The sequence below is a fragment of the Passer domesticus genome, chromosome Z, assembly GCF_036417665.1.
Source record: "Passer domesticus isolate bPasDom1 chromosome Z, bPasDom1.hap1, whole genome shotgun sequence".
NCBI lineage: Eukaryota > Metazoa > Chordata > Aves > Passeriformes > Passeridae > Passer > Passer domesticus.
The window spans coordinates 53,141,581-53,161,383 of record NC_087512.1 but is presented as its reverse complement, the minus strand read 5'-3'; the positions used below and the strand labels follow the sequence as shown (position 1 = coordinate 53,161,383).

At 39.9% G+C, this 19,803-nt stretch overlaps 1 protein-coding gene across 2 annotated transcripts in view; it reads left to right on the top strand.

Moving 5' to 3' along the window:
- Window positions 1–12,357: 12,357 nt before the first annotated feature.
- The window catches only part of CAMK4 (calcium/calmodulin dependent protein kinase IV), a 140,903-nt gene continuing 133,457 nt past the window's right edge, over window positions 12,358–19,803 (top strand). Inside the window, exon 1 of one of the 2 annotated variants that reach the window (XM_064404953.1) lies at window positions 12,358–12,685. In XM_064404953.1, the coding sequence (XP_064261023.1) occupies window positions 12,513–12,685 (173 nt within the window). In that variant the 5' untranslated portion in view covers window positions 12,358–12,512. The remainder of the gene's footprint in view (window positions 12,686–19,803) is intronic. The other variant, XM_064404954.1, reaches the window with a different exon arrangement.

Sequence of the window (19,803 nt, the reverse complement as noted above, 5' to 3'; positions counted from 1 at the left end):
ACACTGCACTCCTAGAGTCCAGAGTCCTGTGTATTGGGTCATGATCCAAACTCACCAGAAACCAATTCTTGTTGTTTGGGCAGATCAGCACAGCCTCCTGTGCTGCCCTGCCCAGGATGAAAGCAGATAAACTTGTTTACAAGAACTGGTCACATGTATTTATGAGACTGAGCATGACTTATATGTACACCATCTACACATATCACTTTGGCGTAAGCCCATGGCAACCAATCCCACTGATGTGAGTGGGACCAGGCATTCAGCCTCCAGCTTGCCTGCCTCCAATTTGTCACAGGAACACGTTGAATACAGGATGTTTTAAAAGTTTAAAGCTCTTTGTCTCTGTTCTGCGTTGCTAGTCTGGCTGTCATACCTTCATTCTGTTTTTCTTATTTGTAGCCTTTGGCAGAATCTATTTCTAGATGCATGATTTTAGTAGAAAATTTATGCTGTTGCTGTGGGAGTGATTCTCTGGTTCAGTGGGAGAAAAAGAGAAGGGTTTTTCTCTAAAAATCTATCACTAGTTTAGTATCAATGGTATAACCTGTATCCTTGAAAATAAATATGTTGTGGTAAGCTGATTTCTAGAAGAAAAGAAAGACCACCCTTAGGTGATCTTCAATCAAGAACTGGCCATGGTGTTTGGGTTTTGTTTTTTTTTTTAATGGAGAGCAAAGTTTGGGCTGAAATTATTTGGGTTTATCAAGATCTCATAACAATATTAGAATTCTGCAGAAGTCATTGTAGGAGTGTAAACCAGCAAGTTGTTCTACAGAAATGCTGTGTTCTTGACCAAGTCACTGAGGATTCACTAAGCAAGATTAGATTCTTTAAAAGAAACTGATATTATATGCAACATGCATTAAAAAAAATTAATCTGAAAGTTGCTTACTGACACGGTCAAGTTATGTATAGAATAAAGACAATCTTACAGGTCTCAGTGATCTGTTTTTCACCAGAACACCTTCATTGTTTGGTTTAAACATTTTGTACACATCACAGGGCCTCTCTTATAAAAGTTCTGGGTTTGGTAGCTTAGAAAGAAGTTTGTAGGTTTGAGAAAAACTTCCTGTATAGAAGTGAGTGAATAGCTGTAAAGGCAAGGTACCCTGAATTTCAGTACTCTGTTGGTCTTGGTTTTCTCTAACAACAGGATGAGGATGATTCATGTGGCCTCCAAGTTAATTTCATTCTTTCTCTAGAACCTCTATTCCATGTCATGCAGTTAGTCAAAATGCACACAGGGTACTGTAGAAATTATTTTTGATGAAAAAAATGTACACAATACGTAAGGATACAGGCAGAAGTTATTTGGAATAGTTATATTAGCAGTTACTGTGCCTGAAAGTGGTAAATATGGCTTGGCCAATCTTTGAACTTCTGTCTTCCTTTATTTGCAATTTTTTTAACCAGGAAACTGTTTTCTGCGTCACACAGCACAGGTGAGACTGCTGAAGATTAGTATAAGGAGAAATATACAACTGAAATGCTGGTTTCTGAGAGAAGTGGATCTTATTGATGTCAGAGGAACTCAGGACTTTCTTTAATAATTTCAAAGTTTAGCTTGAAAATATTGCACAGTTTAAGGGGCAGAGTAACAGAGCAGAGATACAGATGACCCAAGTAGTTTCCAAAGTATTTTATCAGTCTCCTACTTAATAGCTGTATGTCCATTGAGAAAAATAATATTTGGAGATGTGGTATTTATGGTGATGCTGCAGCATCCATTTCACTCAGTTTTTCTCATGACTATTCTGTGATTCTGTGACAAGGTGTTAAATTGGCTGTGTTACCCTTAAACTCTAGATGTCATCACTTCTGGAAAATCTTCTCACCTTCAGAGCACTTACCCCCATGCTTTTTATTAGTTCCACTCATTTGAACTCATTTGAACACAACAGTGGCTGATGCAGGCTTTCTTGCTATTTCTTGTCATGGCCTGCTAAATGGTTTTCCTGCTGATATCCCATCAAGAAAGAACTACCCAAGAAATGGCTGCAAGTTCTACCCAAAAGCATGGTATGTTTTGCCATGTTAAGCCGCATGATTATGAAAAATGTGAAAAGCCACAGCCAAGATAAATGTACCAAACAGATGGCTCTTTACTTTCCTGTCTTTTAGGCTTGACATTGGTAGCAACTGAGGAGTCTGGGATTTTGGTTTTGTTTGAGGTTTTTTTCTGCTTGTTTAGGTGCAGGTGTTTTTTTTTGTTTGTTGTCATTGTTGTTTGTGCTTCTCTGTCATAGAACTGGGGACTACCTTCCCTAAAGGAAAAAAACCACAACTCAATAGGAGCCCAGTGTACTCAGAGCTAGACTCAGTAAATAATTCCCCAAAACTGAAGAAGAAATTAATTCATTTGGAAGAAATAAAATGTTTTCTATATGTACTTTTGAAGTTAAATATTCTGCTTAAAAACTGATTTTCAATGCTTTAAATGTTCTATTGAAAAAGTTAACCCAAACTGAGTCTGATGAAGAATTTTGTTTACTTGAAATAAGTTACTTGCCTTTTACTGCAAGACCCAAAAATACTGATTGTAAGTTGCCTTAAATAAGTTAGTGTGGGATTTAGCCAACCAACCATGGAGTCTCCTGCAGAGCCATGGATGAAACACAGAAACAGGTCTTCACTCCGGTGAGGAGCAAAGAGATTCTTTCTTGTTTTTGCTCATTTCAGATTGAAGGTACTTCTTTCCAAATCAGTCAGAGAAACATAAAGAGCTCTGCTATTCCTCATTTCGCTTTGATAGCCCACATTTCCTTCCCCATGTGAGTTAGGATGCTTATCTATGTAACTGCTGACATTTTGTACCAGTGTCTGCTAAAAATCCTAGGGAAATATAAGAGTAGCAAGTAAAATGGAAGCAGTCTAGTGTGATTATTTTCTGGAAATCTTCTGTAGAAAAGCTGGTAAACAGACAGACATAGCATTATCAGTGCACTTTGATCTGGTGTTGTAAAAACCCCATTATTTTCCAAATTGGGGTCACACTGTTGACCCTAATAATGGACTGGTGACAAACCTTCTCCAGGGTGTATGACCAGATATTTCTTTCACTTTCAGTTGTTAATAGGCTTAGAGACCACTGGCATTGCATAAGTATAAAACAATGTTTGTTTCTGATTTATTATTAAAATCATACAAATAATTGTTCAACCTTTAACTGGACAAAAAAAAAAAAAAAAAGAAAAAAAAAAAGAAAAAAAAAAGGTGTCAAAATCTTCCATCTAAGAGCCAGAAGGTGTGAGAAATATACAACAAGAATAGCTTGGAGAGTGCTTAATGCTTTAGTTTGTTTGTTTCCATACATGGATTAGTGATTTTAGTATTGCCTTCCTACACAAGAGTTCTGTGGAAGCAGGAGGTATTGTCTTCAAGTGCAAAAATCTTTCTGTACATTTACAGTAATCACATGCAGATCAGTATTCAAATGATACATTTTTGTTACCTATACCTACCTTGTCATGTACTCTTCTGAAGGCTGAAGGATTATTTATATTCTCTTAGTGAACTTTGCTTCACTGTGAAGACTGGTCCACTGCAGGGTAGGATTTGTTTTAATGTATTTTGAATATAAACAAAAAACGGACAGATCCATTTGAACGCTATTCTGATTGATGATCCTAGCATTTGATTTAGTGAAGAATTTTTCACTGAAATCAATGTTCAATATTTCACTGATTGCATTTCAGTTCACATTTTTAAAAAAATAGATATGTAGTACTACTTAAGGAAATTGGGATGTCCTTAAATATGTGTAAAATTTTACTGTCAACAAGAGGAATTCATGAGCTTTTGCAAAGTGATTTATATGAGTCAGATGTTGCTAAGGCTTTTAGGTACGCTTCATAAATCAGTGGTCTAAACAATGGTAAGAGTATTTACAGTACGACACTATTGTGTGAAAAAATAAACAAGAGGAATTGTTTACATAAGTAATTAAACTGTTCTACATTTCGCTTTGCTTCAGATTTACTGAATTGGAGTTCACAAGCCGGGGTTTTGCTGGAGAGAAAGGTGATGGAATCAATTCCAGCCTCTTCAAAGGCAGACCTGCTGCTTGCTGAGTGAGAAGTAACACCTCTGGCACAGCATTGGTAGGAACAGTGAAAAAACCCTGCACAACAGAGACAGGAGTCCAAGGAGAGGAAGGAGGATATGTGAGATAATCAGCCCTACGGCACCAAGGTCAGTGGAGCAGGAGGGCAGGAGCTCCTCCAGGCAGAGGCAGATTCCCCTGCAGCCCCTGGTGAGGCAGCTGCACCACTGCAGCCTGTGGAGATCCGTGGTGGATCAGAGACCCACCTGCAGCTCATGGAGACCTCACACTGGAGCAAGTGGATGTGCCCAAAAGAGGCTGTGACTCCATGGAAGGCCAGTGCTGGAGCAAGTTCCTGACTGAATTTCACGACTGCCTGGTGAGCCCTACACTGGGGCAGTGAGTTTCTGAAGTGTTGCACTCCAAGGAAGGGACTCAGACTGGAGCAGTTTCTGAAGAACTGCAGTCTGTGGAAAGGACTTATGCTGGAGAAATTAATGAAGGACTCTCTCACATGGGAAAGGACCCCATGCTGGAGCAGGGGTGGGGAGTCCTGTCCCTGAGGAGAGAGGAGTGGCAGAGGCATGTCATTAACTGACCATAGCCCCCACTTCTCATCCCCCTGCAGTACTGGTGGGGAGGAGATAGAGAAAAATAGGCTAAAATTAAGAAGGGAGAAGGTGGAGGGAAAGTGCTTTAAATTGAATCTATTTTACCTGTCATGGCAACAGGTGAGTGACCTTTCCCTGCCCTTATCTCGCCCCAAGAGCTTTTGCTTGTATTTTCTTTCCCCTGCCCCAGTGAGGAAGGTGGCAATTGAGCAGCTTGGGCAGGCACCAGCCAGGGCCAACCCACAACACTGGCTGAGGTCATAATGGAACACACAGGTGGAGACTCTCAAATATCATCTCTACGCATGCTGCTCACTTTTCTAGGAATTCTACCTGGATGCCTTATATTCTACATTTAATCTTGCTCAGTTTTAGTTGTAATGCAGTAGTTGAAGTGATGAGTATAGTAATAAAATGATACATTTGTTCAGTCTGCAAATGTGATCATCACTGTTAATTCCCACCATGGTAATTAATGAGTGGTACAAGATTTTAAAAATTTAGCCAAGCAAGAATTTAAACAAAGTGAAGTGCAGCTGATTTTCTTAAAGTGCAAAAACCCCTCATATCTTGTGCTTGGAAATGCACAATTTTATTGGTGTAACATGTTTCAATATATATGTATAGATATATATATATATGTGTGTCATGTAGAGAAGAAATTGCAATGCTGTGACTTGGAAATACTGACTTCTGTTTTGCCTTGGAGGGATTCAGATTTTCCTGTTTGACAAGATGTAGCATATCCTGTATGAAAGTATAATCTCATATGATCTTGAGTCATGAGTGAATTTATTAGGTATTTCTAATATTTTCAAGTTTTTTATGAAAAATACAGATTTTTTTCTATGCTCTATGTACATATGCCTGCACTTCTAAAAGTGGGCTTAATGATACTGAGTTGCTGAATAATTGGTAGGATCTTGCATTTCACCAGCAGCTTAGTGTAAGTTATCCCTGTGTAGACCCTTTCATTACAGTAACTACTTTTAAATTGTAATAAATACAAAGAGTAAAATAGATAAAAATAAATACATAGAGCAAAAATCTTTATGTGGGTGCTATCAGAGTGCAGAAGAGGTGCTGAAAGTCTTCCTTTTACCTATTAGTAAACTCTTCTTGTCCTTGAAAGTTGAATTAGTTGCAGTGAATTTTCAAGAATCAAAATGGAAAAATCCAGGAATCATATGGAGAAAGTTGAGCACAGTGAGGAAAGTTTTATCCTGGAGCTCCAGGGCTTTTAGACAAGAACTGTTGAAGAGTGAAGCAGTTGGTTGAGAGCTTTATGTCTGAGTGGAGGCAACCTCATGCAGGCCTGAAATAGGCACCACATTTTGGTCAGGCAAAGTGGGTTAGAATTTATGTTTTCCTTCTCCTCTCTTCTACATTTGTCCACAGACAAGCTTATGAACATTACTTCCTGAGGCACATATGCCCTTCTCCTGTGTCTCTGGTCAGCCTGTGTCAGTGAAATATTGTTACAGGTAGTAGGGCCGTATGAATCCAAAGACTCAAGGGCCCTGTAAAAGAATAAAAAACCCAAAACACAAACAGTCTAGAGGGAAGCAAATGGAGTAAATATTCTCTGAAATAATAATATAATTTAAAAAATAATAACTCGCAGGCATTTTCATTGCTTTGGAATTTCTGCATAAAAATTTCCCACAACTGCTGTCTCATTCTGAGATCCCTCAACAAAAGCATCAGGTCTGTCTCTTGAAATTATTGCCTTTATGGAGACCAAAGGTGCAGTCTAGTACTGGACCAAAACACAAAACTAAATAGTTAACCTTTACTTTTGAATTGGATATTGTTCTAATACCTGGATTTTTTTTCCACAGTTAGATATTTTCTAGAACCTCTTTAGCTAACACAGCAAGCCTGTTATCATCAATATCAGCCAGGGCACTCAGATTAGATTGCAATTGAACAAGACCATATCTGGATGCTTAATGAGAAGGATGTACAAAACAATATCAACAAACTACAGCCATTTCCTGTCTCATAAAAGCTGCAGTTTTCCTGAATTTGCAGAACTGGAAGCAATACAATCAGAAATCACTGAAGTAAATTAGAATAGCTATTTTTTCTCTTCTGTACCATGCCCTGGGTACAAACTGTTTGTGTTTCCCACTGTTGTCACTGGCACTCAAGTCACAAGAAAACCAGTCACAACTACACTACAGTTAACAGTCCTCTCAATTTATAGCCACTCAGATATGAGGCAAATGAGTGAAACAAAGAAGGTCTGTTCCATAATGGATTGCAGCAGTCAGAATTGAGTGCCTTAATTGTTTTTCACAACACAGCAGGGTTTTATTTATTTCATTTGGGGTAAGAGGAGGTCACAGAATCAGACAACTGGAAAGGCAAGATTACTAGCTGGTCTAGCTAGTAACTCAGCTGCCTTTTGGAACAGCAGTAGGGATTGAATTCTTGAATTCTCTTCAATTTCAACTATGTCTGTTAAGTTCTATTGATAAGTGTCTATTAAGTTCTTGATAATAGATCAGCTACTGAACTCACTTTACTACTAGATAGGTGTTGAGATGCTGGCAATGGAGAGTTTGCTTTACACCTGTGGTAAGAAATCTTGCATTGCTGAATCTGCATGTATTTATGTGGGAAAACCAAGCAAACAGCTTAGACTGCCTCTCTCTGCTGGGCAATATAACACAGAGGCACCTGCTGAATTTTTTAGCTGGTTTTGCTCACAAATCAGCAAAAGGACATGCACAACCAATGACTAACTTTTAAAATTAAGTGAATGGCAGCTGTTCCCCTTCAAATTATTCCTTAATGTCTCCTTCAGCGCTGGGCAAGACATACATTTTAGGAAATAGGAAAAAGGTGGTTTAAGTATGGGGTTTTTTTATTTGTTCAATTTATTGCAAATCCACAGAGGGTGCTAATGCTTAAACCTCCTTCTAACCTTCTTATAAAATGACCGGTTTTCCACTGAGCTGAGGCTGAACTCCAGCCTACCCTGGGAAAGTGAATTCTCTTCATATAAATGACCATTTCTCAGAAACTGCTAACTTTGCCTTGCTCTCACAGTCTTCATAAAATTTCCTGTATGCAGATTTTCCAAATACCAAAACATGGATGAATTTTTCTTTTGTTTCTTGAGAGTGAAAGAAACAATATTAACATTGTCAGCTTGGATTTTAAGAGTGCTTGCCTGTGACTAGGACTCTTTATATTTGTTTTCCTAATACATTTTTCCAACTTTCTATTGAAAGGGCTGGAAATCTGGCACCTCAAACTAGGCATAAAGTCCTTACTTGTACATTTTACAGTTCACTTCATGGTTTGCTTTTTTTTGGGGGTGCCGGGGGTGGTGAGAGGAGGGTGTTCTTTTTCCCTGTGATGGAGGGAGTTTAAACTACATATTTAAACTACTTAATAGCATTTGATGCGGAAGAGAAAATTTTGCTTAGAAACAAGGAACACTATATCCTGGAGAAATTTCTCTAGCTGCTAGTAATGGCAGAGGACCTCCAGCTGGATTTTGTTTGAGCAGGGATTAGAGAGCCAGCAACAGCTAAGTGAGCTTAACTCAGGAAGAACTATGTGTAACTTCTGTGGGTCCTACCAGGCAACTTATGGTTTATGAAGCTTGTCCTCAAGGGGGTGGTTTATTTGGGTTTAATGACTCATAGACTTGTGGACCAGCTTAAATTTTTTTTTTTTTTTTTTGTGAACCAATGCTGTTTGATCCTGAAAAATGAAAAGGAATGCTTCAAGTATCCTCCTACATTCTAGAAATCAAATGATTTATTGAATCACTTAAAGAGGGACAGGAAAGATAAGGGACTATGGTGCAAAGATAACTGTTCTGTATGCCTTCCCACAATGACTATAAAATGACCCTATTGATATCCTCAGCCCACATGATGTGGTTCAGAGATGGGTGAATCACACTGTTTTCTAACAGTTTATAATTTCTTTTATCCCCATTTACATGTCTGCTTTTTCCAGTCACTGGCAAAAAAAATCATCTTGACTTCAAAACCTGTGAGTAGGGTTTGAGGTAAAGGGCACACTGGTACACTCCTTCACCTCTAATGTCACCCTGCAAAGGGTCGGTCTGTTCCTCATCTTTGTTTTCTTGCATAACAACACCTCCTCTCCAACATCACTGTTCTGCTCTCTCCCAGCACTGCATTCATTCTCACCTGATTTAAACTCTTCATGTACACAGCTGATGAAAGAGTCCTTTTTTACCCTATAAATCTTTAAGTAGACTTAGATTTACACATAAAACAGCATGAAAGATAACAATAAATTAAGAGACTGTGATGAACTTGTTCCATACAAGTAATAAGGCTTCCTATACATAAATAAAAACAGGGAAATTGGCAGAAGTTTTTAGCATTTCCAACTGACAGGCATCCATGGAAGCTTATACAGTGATCCAGAGGTATTGGAAGTTGAGTGGAAGACGAAAGATGTTACACAAAATAAAATGCAAAACAATGCAAGGCTTTGTATTCAGCAGGGAAAATCAATGACAGGGAAGGGAAGTGGCAGCTTTGGGGATTTGCCTTGGTCTCAACTTCTCTGACTTGTATGTGACACAGTTTGAGCAACCTCTGTTTCAGAAAACTTAATCTGCACTACAGTTATAGCAGATAAGCATCTGATCTAGCACAGGTGGAAATGCAGAATCCCTACTGGATCATCTTTGTAAAGAAGGAAGTTCTAGTACATGAAAACCACTTTGAGAGAAATATTCCTTAACGGGAACTATATCTGACAATTTGCTTTTCATGGATAACCTTTACTACAATAGGCATGGAGACATTTGTACCTTCAATAAGAAACTGCTGCAGTTTGGCCAGAAAGAAATACTGACCTAAGTTTCAGGGGACTAAGATAGTACTCTTTCAAATGATGCCTACAGACTGGAAACTACTTATTCAAAACTCAGAACAGAATTTGGTTGGTGTTTTTTTTTTTTTGGTTTTTTTTTTTTTTTTTTTTTTTTTTTTTTTTTTTTTTTTTTTGAGTTCCTACACAAGGCCTAACTGCCGGAATTGTATGAAAATTTCAGAAATCAAGTTTTAAAAGTTCCTATCCTTTCCTTTTAATTTAGCCCTCTAAGGTATGTTCTGATTATACCTGGTGCAGTGATGTCTGTACAAAGGACAAGAGCATTCACAAAACAGGACTATAGCAACCAGGAGGGCAGAAAGATTACTGATCCCAAGTATTTTACTTCCACCAAGACACCAGATAACACTCCTGCTTTGGGGTTTAAATTTATGGGTGACAGGCCAGAGGCAGAAAATTGGACATCTCTTGCATGTATGTTTTGTTATATAAACTGATTCCTCCTAGACCTTTTTTGTTTGAGTTTGTAACCTGTGTTTGTTGCCAGGAAAATTATGATCTTTGTAGCTCCATAATAAAATTTTGTACATAGTGTGTCACAAATTGATAAATGAAGACTTGTTAGTGTTTTAGCTTCATGTCCAATAAAGTTGGTGCAAATCTTCACATGGTTAACATAGATCTGAGTTGGAGCACTGGAGCACTGCTGTCTTTGGTTTCCATGAGACTGAGAGGCATTTTTTTGCTGGTTAGATACAGTATGCAACCTGAAGACTTTCTTTAATTCCACATGGACATATTTGGATATTGTGATCTTAATTTTTGAAGGATGTGGGCCTTCTGAAGAACGAGGTCCAGTCCAGTTTTCAAGTACAAGCTTGTCAACATGGCACAATGCAGCTCACTTTTGAGTCAGAGTTTCAAAGAAAGTAAAATGTATTTTCTAGATATACCCCAGTTTAATAAAAAATCAAAAAAGAAAATCCACTGGTGCTGTGTCATTTACCAAGGAGTAGGTGAAGGCTCATGGTAACTATATCTACATCATCAGAGATATGAACCTGATTGCAGGTACCTGGATAAATATAATGCTGCTAAAATAACGTCTTCAAAAACCCCAACAGAGCAGAATTATACGTGTCCTTTGGCTTGCAGAATACATTAGAAATTTGACTAAAAATACAATGTGGAAAACCATTGTCTTCTATGTGTGCTGATTTGCCATTTTGTGTGTGTGTGATTGTCTTCATCAGTGACCATTTCTTCTCCCAGGAGATCTGTTAACAAGCAAGATGAAAAAGTGTCACCTATCAGCCAAAGACTTCTGAAGAAAAGCTCTGCATGCACCAGCAGAGATAGAGCAAGCTGGGGGGTTGAAAGAGGGCATGAGCAACAGTGAAAATGCTGCCTGCTGCTCTGGTGCTGACATCAGTCCTGTAACCGTGGGTGCTCTGGCCATGACGTTCATCTCAAAGGAAATGTGGAGTTGCTGTCAAACTGTATTGTGATATGACTTGGTTTGTGACTTGGTTTTCTAATCAGGACTTTGGGTTACTTTTTCCTGACTTCCAAATATGAATTTGAAAATGATAAAATCCCAAATTACAGTGGGATCTACATTTTAATTTTATAATGACAATTACTCAAAGCAAAAAGGTTTTATCTCTCTTTTATCTATCTCATTTATCTCTCATCCTTTCCTACCACTAACAAAGACTAGTTTAGGATATAGTTTTTCTATTATCTGGTTACTCAGAGAGAAGCACTTTGTTGTTAAGATCTTTGAGAAATTAAGAGGTTCAGAATTAAGATTAATTGCCCCGTCTGGTTACAGTAAGGAACTTATGGAACACTAAGAGACAGACTTGTTTATGAGAAGAAACAAATAATTTTGGAAAACATCAATACAGCTGAATCAATAAAACACTGAACAGGATACTGTGCTTTATTTGAGGAAGAAATACAATATTTAAAAAACAGGCCAGTGAATTGTGGTTGAAAATTAGAGGACAATGCTTTGTCCCTTCTGTTGTGCAGGTTTGCACTTGGTCCATTTTACCTCCTGCCTGTGCTGGCATGGCAGTGTGAGTGGGTGTAAGAGCACAGAGAGGATGTGAGTGGGATTGATCTGGCACACTATGCATGCGAGGCACACACAACTGCTGCTGCTTTATTTCACCACTACACCAACAGAAACGACCCTTCTATAGATGTTTCTGGCTACGAATTCTGCAGTTGGGGATGTAGCATGCTTTAGTATAATTCACATTCATTTCATAACCTGCAGATTTCATAACTTGTTAAAGATTGGCATTGCAGCAAAGCAATTTTATTTCTCCATGGCTTCTTTTAGTTCTCTGGTGGGAAGAGAAGATGTGTTTTGGGGATTTTTATAGTCATGTTCGAGAATTTGTCAGTCTCTTTCTTTCCCACTGATGTTTGCCTTGCTCAGCCTCAGCCCCCACACCCTCCTCGCCAAAATCACGGCAGAATTCCTGAACTCCCGCTCGGAAACCGGCAAAACGCTGCGGCATGGCGGGCCGGCGCCCACCGCGCTACGGGCTGCGCATCCCGCCCGGCCCCGCCGCACACCGCCCGCGGATCGGGATGCGATTTCTCCTCCCGTGCGGTTGTCGCCCCGCGGGGCCGTGTCCCGCTCCCGGGGCCGTGTCCCGCTCCCGGTGCCGGTGAACTGGCGGCGCTCCCTCCGTCCCGGGCCGGCCCGGGGGTCTCTCGCTGCAGGCGCGGAGCCGCCGCTGGGCTCGGCGGGGCGGATGGAGCGGGGCGGGGGGCGATGGAGGTGCATCCCCCCGCCCCGCCCCGCCGGGCTGGGGACCCGCCACCGCCTCTCCAGGGCGGCGCGGGGGGAAGGAGGAGGAGGGGAAAGGGAGGGGAGAGCGAGGGAGGGAAGGGAATAAGTGAGGAAGGAGAGAAAGAGGGAGGCGAGGTGTAGCCGCCGCCTTGTCGCTCTGCGTTCTGCAGCCGGCGCGGAGGAGAGGACAGCCCCCGGCAGGCGTCCCGGCATGCTGAAAGTCACCATGCCCTCCTCCTCCTCATCCTCCTCGTCCTCCTCATCCTCCTCCTCTGGCTCCTCGGCCGCCAGCCGACCCGGCTCCGCCGCGCCTGACTACTGGATCGATGGCTCCAACAAGGACACTCTGGCTCACTACTTCGAGCTGGAGTCCGAGCTGGGACGGTGAGGCGGCGCCGGGCCGGGCCGGGCCGGGCCGGGTGGGCGGGGGGCGGCCGGGGCTGGGTGTCCCTGCCCGCGTCGCTGTGGCCAGAGCGGCAAAACTTTGGCGTGCGTGAGCGGCAGCGGGAGACCGTGCGGCTTTCACCAGGGGCAGGCTTTCGAAGGGAAAATCCCAGCTCCCCGCGAGCCAAGCCGAGAAATCCCGGGGGGAAGGGAATGATTCCTGGGAGAAGGCATCTCCCCGCTCGGCGGACGCTGGCCCGAGCCGACGGTTTCTAGGCAGGGTACCTGTGTGGTGCCAGTCCCCGTGCGCTGTCGGCTGAAGGGTGGGCATCACTCCGGAAGCGCCGAAATGCCGCCTCATTCACGGCATCCCTTCACACCAGACCTTCCGCCGTTCTCTCCATTAGCGGAACCCTGCGCTGACAGAACTCCCACCCGAGGCAGAATTCCCTGAATAGGCCTCTGCAGGGTCCTTCCCATCGGGGTGCAGTGTAGGCGAGGGAGCTGCTGCATCTTCATTCATTAATTTTTGCACTACTGCCCTGCAACTTAAAGGTCCCAAGTGTCCAGGTTCTTAAAAATTGAAGTCTGGTGTAGAAACACTATATCTGACGTGCAATTTTTGCCCTCTTAGTGCATTTGTTAGTTCATGTTGAATTTGCAGGTAGAAAATAATGTGCAAAAAAGTGGAAAATTACAGGGTCTTTGAAGTTCACAGTACATGACTTAAATGTGTAAGTCAGTAGGTAGCAAATAGCAATTGTTAGTTTTGCCAATGATAGAGCATTAAAACTGCTGAATAAATGTGGGAAATTTACAGATAATGACATGGTTGCCTTGGTAGAAGACTTTTTCCAGAAAGGACATGCAGTGAAAGTTATTGCTACAAAGCATACCTGTGCTTTCTGTACAATTAACTGACAGGGGCAGGAAAGGTGATAGAAATACAATGTGGCATAATTCTTGACTTTCTGCCTAGGTCTTATGCATCTGCTGCTACTTTTTTCCCCCCAATATTGCTACTATTCTTAGCCGGATTTAATAGGTATGATTTTATGTATGCTTATAATATTTTTATTTGACTTCACTGTACCCCTGTGCAGAAGAATAAAAGTATGAAGCAGGAAATATTGCTGTGTTGGTTGTGTCTCTAGAGTTGACAAAAAAGGAAACCAAAAAAAATGCTGGTGACTTACAGCAGTTGATACCAACCCTGTCACCTGGATTAGTACTCTTCTCTGGGGTCTGTCTAGAATCCTCCCACCATTTGTGATAGTGACTGTGGCCTTTGCTTAAATGTAATATGTATTGGTGATGCATCTTGGGTTTGTTGCATAAGGAAGGGTTTTCAACATGTGAAATCTCCAGATTTTGGTAGGAAGACTTAATGCCTGTAAAAGTGCTAGAGTAAAGATGAGATGCAATGGATTTTTCTACCTTGCAAGGTGAGAGAGTAAATGCTGTAACACTAACAAAAGGTTTGAATATGGAAGAGAACCACACCCAAGCAGTGTACAGATGTGAGCATTAGGTCTGTCTGTTCCTGGGTAGAGCTAGGAAATAAGATTTAAAACTAAAATGAAAAAAACAGTACAGGAGAAAACAACTGTCTTAATCAAAGATTAAGCGGTAGAGAAGGGACAGAAGAACTTGGAGGGGGACGTGCTTTGAGAGGAAATTTCTCTAATGGGTATGGCAATGAGATCTTGGTCCTTAGGTCCCAAGGCCAGCACTCTGTTCAGAGTGCTGATGATCGTCTCAGAACCCTCTGATAGGTTTATCTTGGCAAATCTATAAGGAAAAGCCAACAATCCCTCTTGGTTCCCAAGTGCAGTATAGAAGTGTATTGCTTTGTCTTGGGTTACCTCTCTCCAAACTTTTATCCAGTTTTGGATATGGTTTTGAGTATGTCTACAAAAACAAAATTATTCATTAGTTTAGTTTTGTTAGTGTTGGGGGAAATGTGTAAGGTGAGGCTGAATAATGTGGCTGTATGATCCCTTTAGATGCAGTAAATAAAGTAATATACTGAAATAACCAGTGGAAAACATTGTGCTAAATTATCTTTAACAAATATAGGGATTGAAAGATGTCTTTTAGCAGACTCCAAAGACCTGCATTTGGACAGCTGTGGCCAAATATGGGAATTTCCATTTGGAAGGAGTGCTCCTTATGCAAAATATATCTGACATATCCCTAAGGCATCTTACTCTGTAACTCTTACTTGCATGACTAGCTAAGGAGTCATGGAAGAAGAGGGAGATGATCCCTTTGAAGGAATGATAAAATGCCTTTAAGCTTAGGTGGGAGTCAACAGTTGTTTTTAAACACAGGATCAGTTCACATGTCTGTGCTGCTCAACATGTTCATAGATAGAGAGGTGAAACAGAAATATTTGCTGGTCTTTGTAAATTGTCAAGGGTTTAAAAGTTGTGTTGCCTGTGAAGAATTACAGAAAGAAACAACTTACCCTACTGCTGGAGCATTTAAAGGCAGATGAAGTTTAGTTTGGAAAAATAAATGGCATGATGGAGCATCTCATTACAGGTTTTTGTTGGTTGGTTTTTTTTTTTCTTTCATGGGCTCTTGGGGGTATCTGTCAAAAAATGGGGCATCCAGTCAAAACTCAATGACAGGAGGTAACACCACTTTAGCACAGTATACTGGAAGTCCTGGCCATGGATACTATGAATGCTAAGGGGTTACATGGACTTAATGGGCAACTAGGCAAGTTTACACGCAGGAAATCCACTAAGACTGATTAAACATGAAGATGCTAACTACTGAACTGTAAGTTCTTGAGAGTTTTGAGGGTATTCTCTGACAGTGTTAATAGGACTTTGCTCTATTCTTACATTCTTCTTCAGGCATATGTGTTTGGCCACTGTTCATACTCTGGGCTAGATAGGCCTTTATTCTCATTCTTTTATTCTGTTTTTATGTTCCACTGAAGCCCTGATTAGTTCACCTTCCTCTTAGTCTATTTTTTACTATGGTTTTTGTGTATAAGTGGAGCTCAAAATACTTTAAATGTGAAATTTTGTGCTTTAAAAAATGTCTTTTTTGCTTTAAAAAATGTCTTTCTTTTACAGGTTGCAATTGTTGATGTAGAGTTTGGAATTTTGTTCTGAGTGTATTTAATCTAAAATCTTCTTTTCCACACTCCCTTGGAAAAAGATGTTGAAAAAGTTGTACTCTCGACTTGTATTTCCTTAAGGACTAAAACGTTTTGTCAGTCTTATATAACCCTTGCTGTATCTTTTGGTATAGAGTTTCTGAATTCAGGGCTAGTCTGAAAATGGTGTTTGAGAGAAGAAGAAATTCCATAATTTATTTTTTTTTTGGATACTAAGCAATCTTACAAAAAATATAAATTTTCTTTGTTGGAATGTTACTTGACAAGCACCCTCTTTGCCTAACTAACTACATGACTATCTGAGTTGAAACTGTCTAATGTTACTATTGTAGGCAGATTGCAAATCTATCAAATGGTCAAAAGCATATGAAAGTATTTCCAGTCAAATCCGTTGGTCTTTCTTTCTTCCAAGGTTACGTTTTCCTGTATGGGCAGTCTTTCAGCTGTGTGATCCTTGCTGAAGACTGAGACTGAAAGGCTCTCAGTACTTGGCAACTTAGTTTGGACTGACAGTGTGAGCTGAATCATGGTGGTTTTATGTCCTTGAGTTTTTAGCACAGAGAAAGTTTAAATCTAACAGTACAGTTTGATCACAATGACATCTTACTCTGTCAATCCTATTTATGAAAGCTGTCATCCTAACATGTACTTTTGTAATGGCAGAAGTAGATTAAATCAGCTAACTTCTTTGTTAGCTCATTTAAGCTAACAAAGAAAAACTTCTTTGTCAAGCTGATAAAAGAATTACTTTATAGAAATGGATTGGTTTTGCATTTGATGCTTGGAAGTTCAAACAGTTTTTGGTTTGAAAGCATGTCAATTATTTTACCCTCCATCCTTTCATTAAAAAAAGGTTCCTTTTTCTGTTCACCTCAAGAGTAATTTGTTTTACAGCCCAGTTTGTTTTGAAAAATCATTTTCTCAGTGTTCTTTAGGGTGCATTTAAATCAGTTCTGTCCCACCTTCATAACACTATTGCTCACTTGCTTGTGAATTTTTTTTTAGTGGACCGGAGGATTTTCCAAAGTGATGTAGGGATGCAACTGACAGGCAGCACATGTCTGTGGTGCTAGCTGTCTGAATGTGAGATGTGGAGTCTTTTTAGGGATCATGATGAGAATCATCTTTGAGTAGAAACTGCTTGTGTAGATGTGCCTGTACCGTGAACTGTAACTTGCTCGTTACCCTCACACCTCCAGGCAAGCAGGAAGCGTTTTCCCTCAGACAGTTCCTGCCCATCCATTCCCTATTCAGGGAATTCTGCCTTGGGTGGGAGTTTTGTCAGCGCAGGGCTCCGCTAATGGAGAGAATGGCGGAAGGTCTGGTGTGAAGGGATGCTGTGAATGAGGCGGCATTTCGGCTTCCCTGTTGAAGAGGTGGGTCTGAGGCCTCATTTGGGAGCCTTCTTTGGGCTGGACCTTGCTTTGAGGTGGGAGGATAGGAGACAGAGTGGGGAAGGTGAAGTTTCTGACTTGAGTACCAGAAACCAGAACTTGCAGTGAATAGCCCAGGCTTTGACAACTAAAATTCTTTACTTGGTGCAGGGTGAGATTTTTTCCCCAGTTTTGTCTGGTTCAGTTCAACAACTGGTTGATTCAGAAGTAAAAAGCTGTGTTGAAAAAGCAGTGAAATAAAATTTACTATTCCATAAATAATACCTGAAATGCATAGGTGATCAATTCTGTGTAAATTTGACAGCTTTTTTATACTTAAAAAAAGAGCTATTAATAATGAAAAAATATGATAGAGAACAGTTATTTCTTGATTTTCAAGGATTTTTTTTTCTGTCAGCCACCATGCATTTATGTCACTGGTTTAGAGAATGTTTTCTAATTTGAAAAATTATATTTCTAGTGGAGAAAATGAATAGCTCTTGAAGTAAGTACTCTTAAGAATACTGAAAAAGTTTTTTACACAGATTGGTTTTAGGAGTGATAATCATATAATTTGTGTTAATACAAGAATTGTCATGCTTGAAAAACATTGCATTTAACTGCAAGAGGTAAGATGTAACAAAGTCATTCTTTTAACATATTACAGAGAGAATCATAGAATATCTTGAATTGGAAGGGACCTACCAGGATTCTCAAAGTCCAAGTCTTGCTGAAGAGAGAAAATCTGAAATCAAATAAGTGTTTTCAAGAGCAATTGAAAGAGAGTGGTTGTGGAATAAGCCTTTGTGATTTGGGGTGGAGAGCAGATTAATTTACTGAAGTTCTGTGGTACTAGAAGCATAATATGTATTCATTCCACTATCTTTTTGTTTGTGCAAGTGTGCAGACTGTTGTGTAAGGGACTGTAACAGACACAGTTTCATAGGCAGAATTTTTCCAGTAAGAGATGTTTAAATGCTTGCTCACATAGTAAATAGCCACATTTTAAAAGACCACCAGTTATGAAAAAAAATCAGTGAAAAAATGCTCAGCAGTTTGCAGCAGCCTGTGCCCCATCTGTGCAAGTTCAAGTACTTGCTAGAAAGGGCTAACTATCCTCTTCAGTCACTAAGATCAAAGAAGTTTTATTTTCCTGAATATTGTCTGAAAAATTCAATAAGGAAATTTTAAAAAATAGTCATTCTCAGCCCTTGTTTTGTTTAAAGTATAACAAATTGAGCCAGCTTTATTGCAGTAGATGAGAACAATTCTTCTGTAGTCTTCTGCTATCCACAATATTGACTGGGCTTTGGGAAAGCAATCTTCTGACCGGCACATTATGTGGAAAAACCTGCAGAGGTTTGAATATTTTCATCTATATATATACAATATGAATGAGCTATTAGTAGGAGTTCATATTGTGTAACAATAAAGAACATGTACTTCCCTGTGCTTTCAAAATGAAGCAGAATTTAAACATAGAAACTTGCATATTTATTTGCTCTTTGCTTCTTTACTTAGGCATTCTTACCATACTTCCTCTGTTCACAAGAAGCAAGCCTTTATTATCTGAACAATTATTAATTTCACAAGGAATATTCTTTTTCCAGTACAGGGATGATAATTCTGAGGGAAACCATTTATTTCCAAATGTTAATGCTGCTTTTTGTTCTTGTTTTGTCTAATGTCTTTTCTGATATTTATAATTTCTGTACCTCTTACATTAAAAAAAGTGTAAGAATGACACGTTTTACAACCATTCACTGATATACTGGTAATTGTCTTACATGTAGGTGTTAGTGATGCTTTGTTTGGCCTTGCATTGTCAATATCACTACTATCGTAGGTTACTCTCTGTTAAAACATATGGACAATTGGGGCCCATCAATATTTGATTCTGTTGCCCCATGAATAGATGGACGAGGTTTTAGTTTACTCTTTAGAGTTTTACTCCAAAGTAATTCTAAATTAGGAGACCCTGTAACAATGTGACTTTGCAAGTGACCACTCAATGTGTAGCAACTAAAGATTTTGAATTTGAATTTGATCTTCAGGCAACAAGAGGAGAGAATCCATCAAAGTGGATTTGGTTCAGACATGAGTAATGGCTTGAACAATGTGGTGCTGTAGATTATAAGTTTGCCTCCTTTCATTTATGTGGTTATCTGTGCTACAGATAAAGCATACAAAATGTAATAGAGAAGAAAATGGGAGCCCTCTTGAAGAACAAAAATAATTATAAAGCATGCTGCCCTTTGACAGTTTACTATCTATATACGATGGCATTTTGTGGGGGATAATGTAAAAGCAAGTCCAAGAGTCATAATTCACAGCCTGAAAAACAAAACACTAAATTTTATGCCCTTCAACAAATGTATAGTCTGTGTTCCAAAGCATACCTTGCTGTGAGCATCCATATGCCACAGATAAGATGCCAGAACTCCAACTTTATCTCAGAACTGATGTCATCTCCACAGTCCTTTTCCCCAGACCCTCCTCACCAGAGACATGTGATGCATCTCTCCTCTGGCCTGTCTCCAGGCATTGTGAAGAAAAACCAAAAACAACTTGCTTGGATTTAAGGAATAGCTGCCAATTCTAGAACAGGG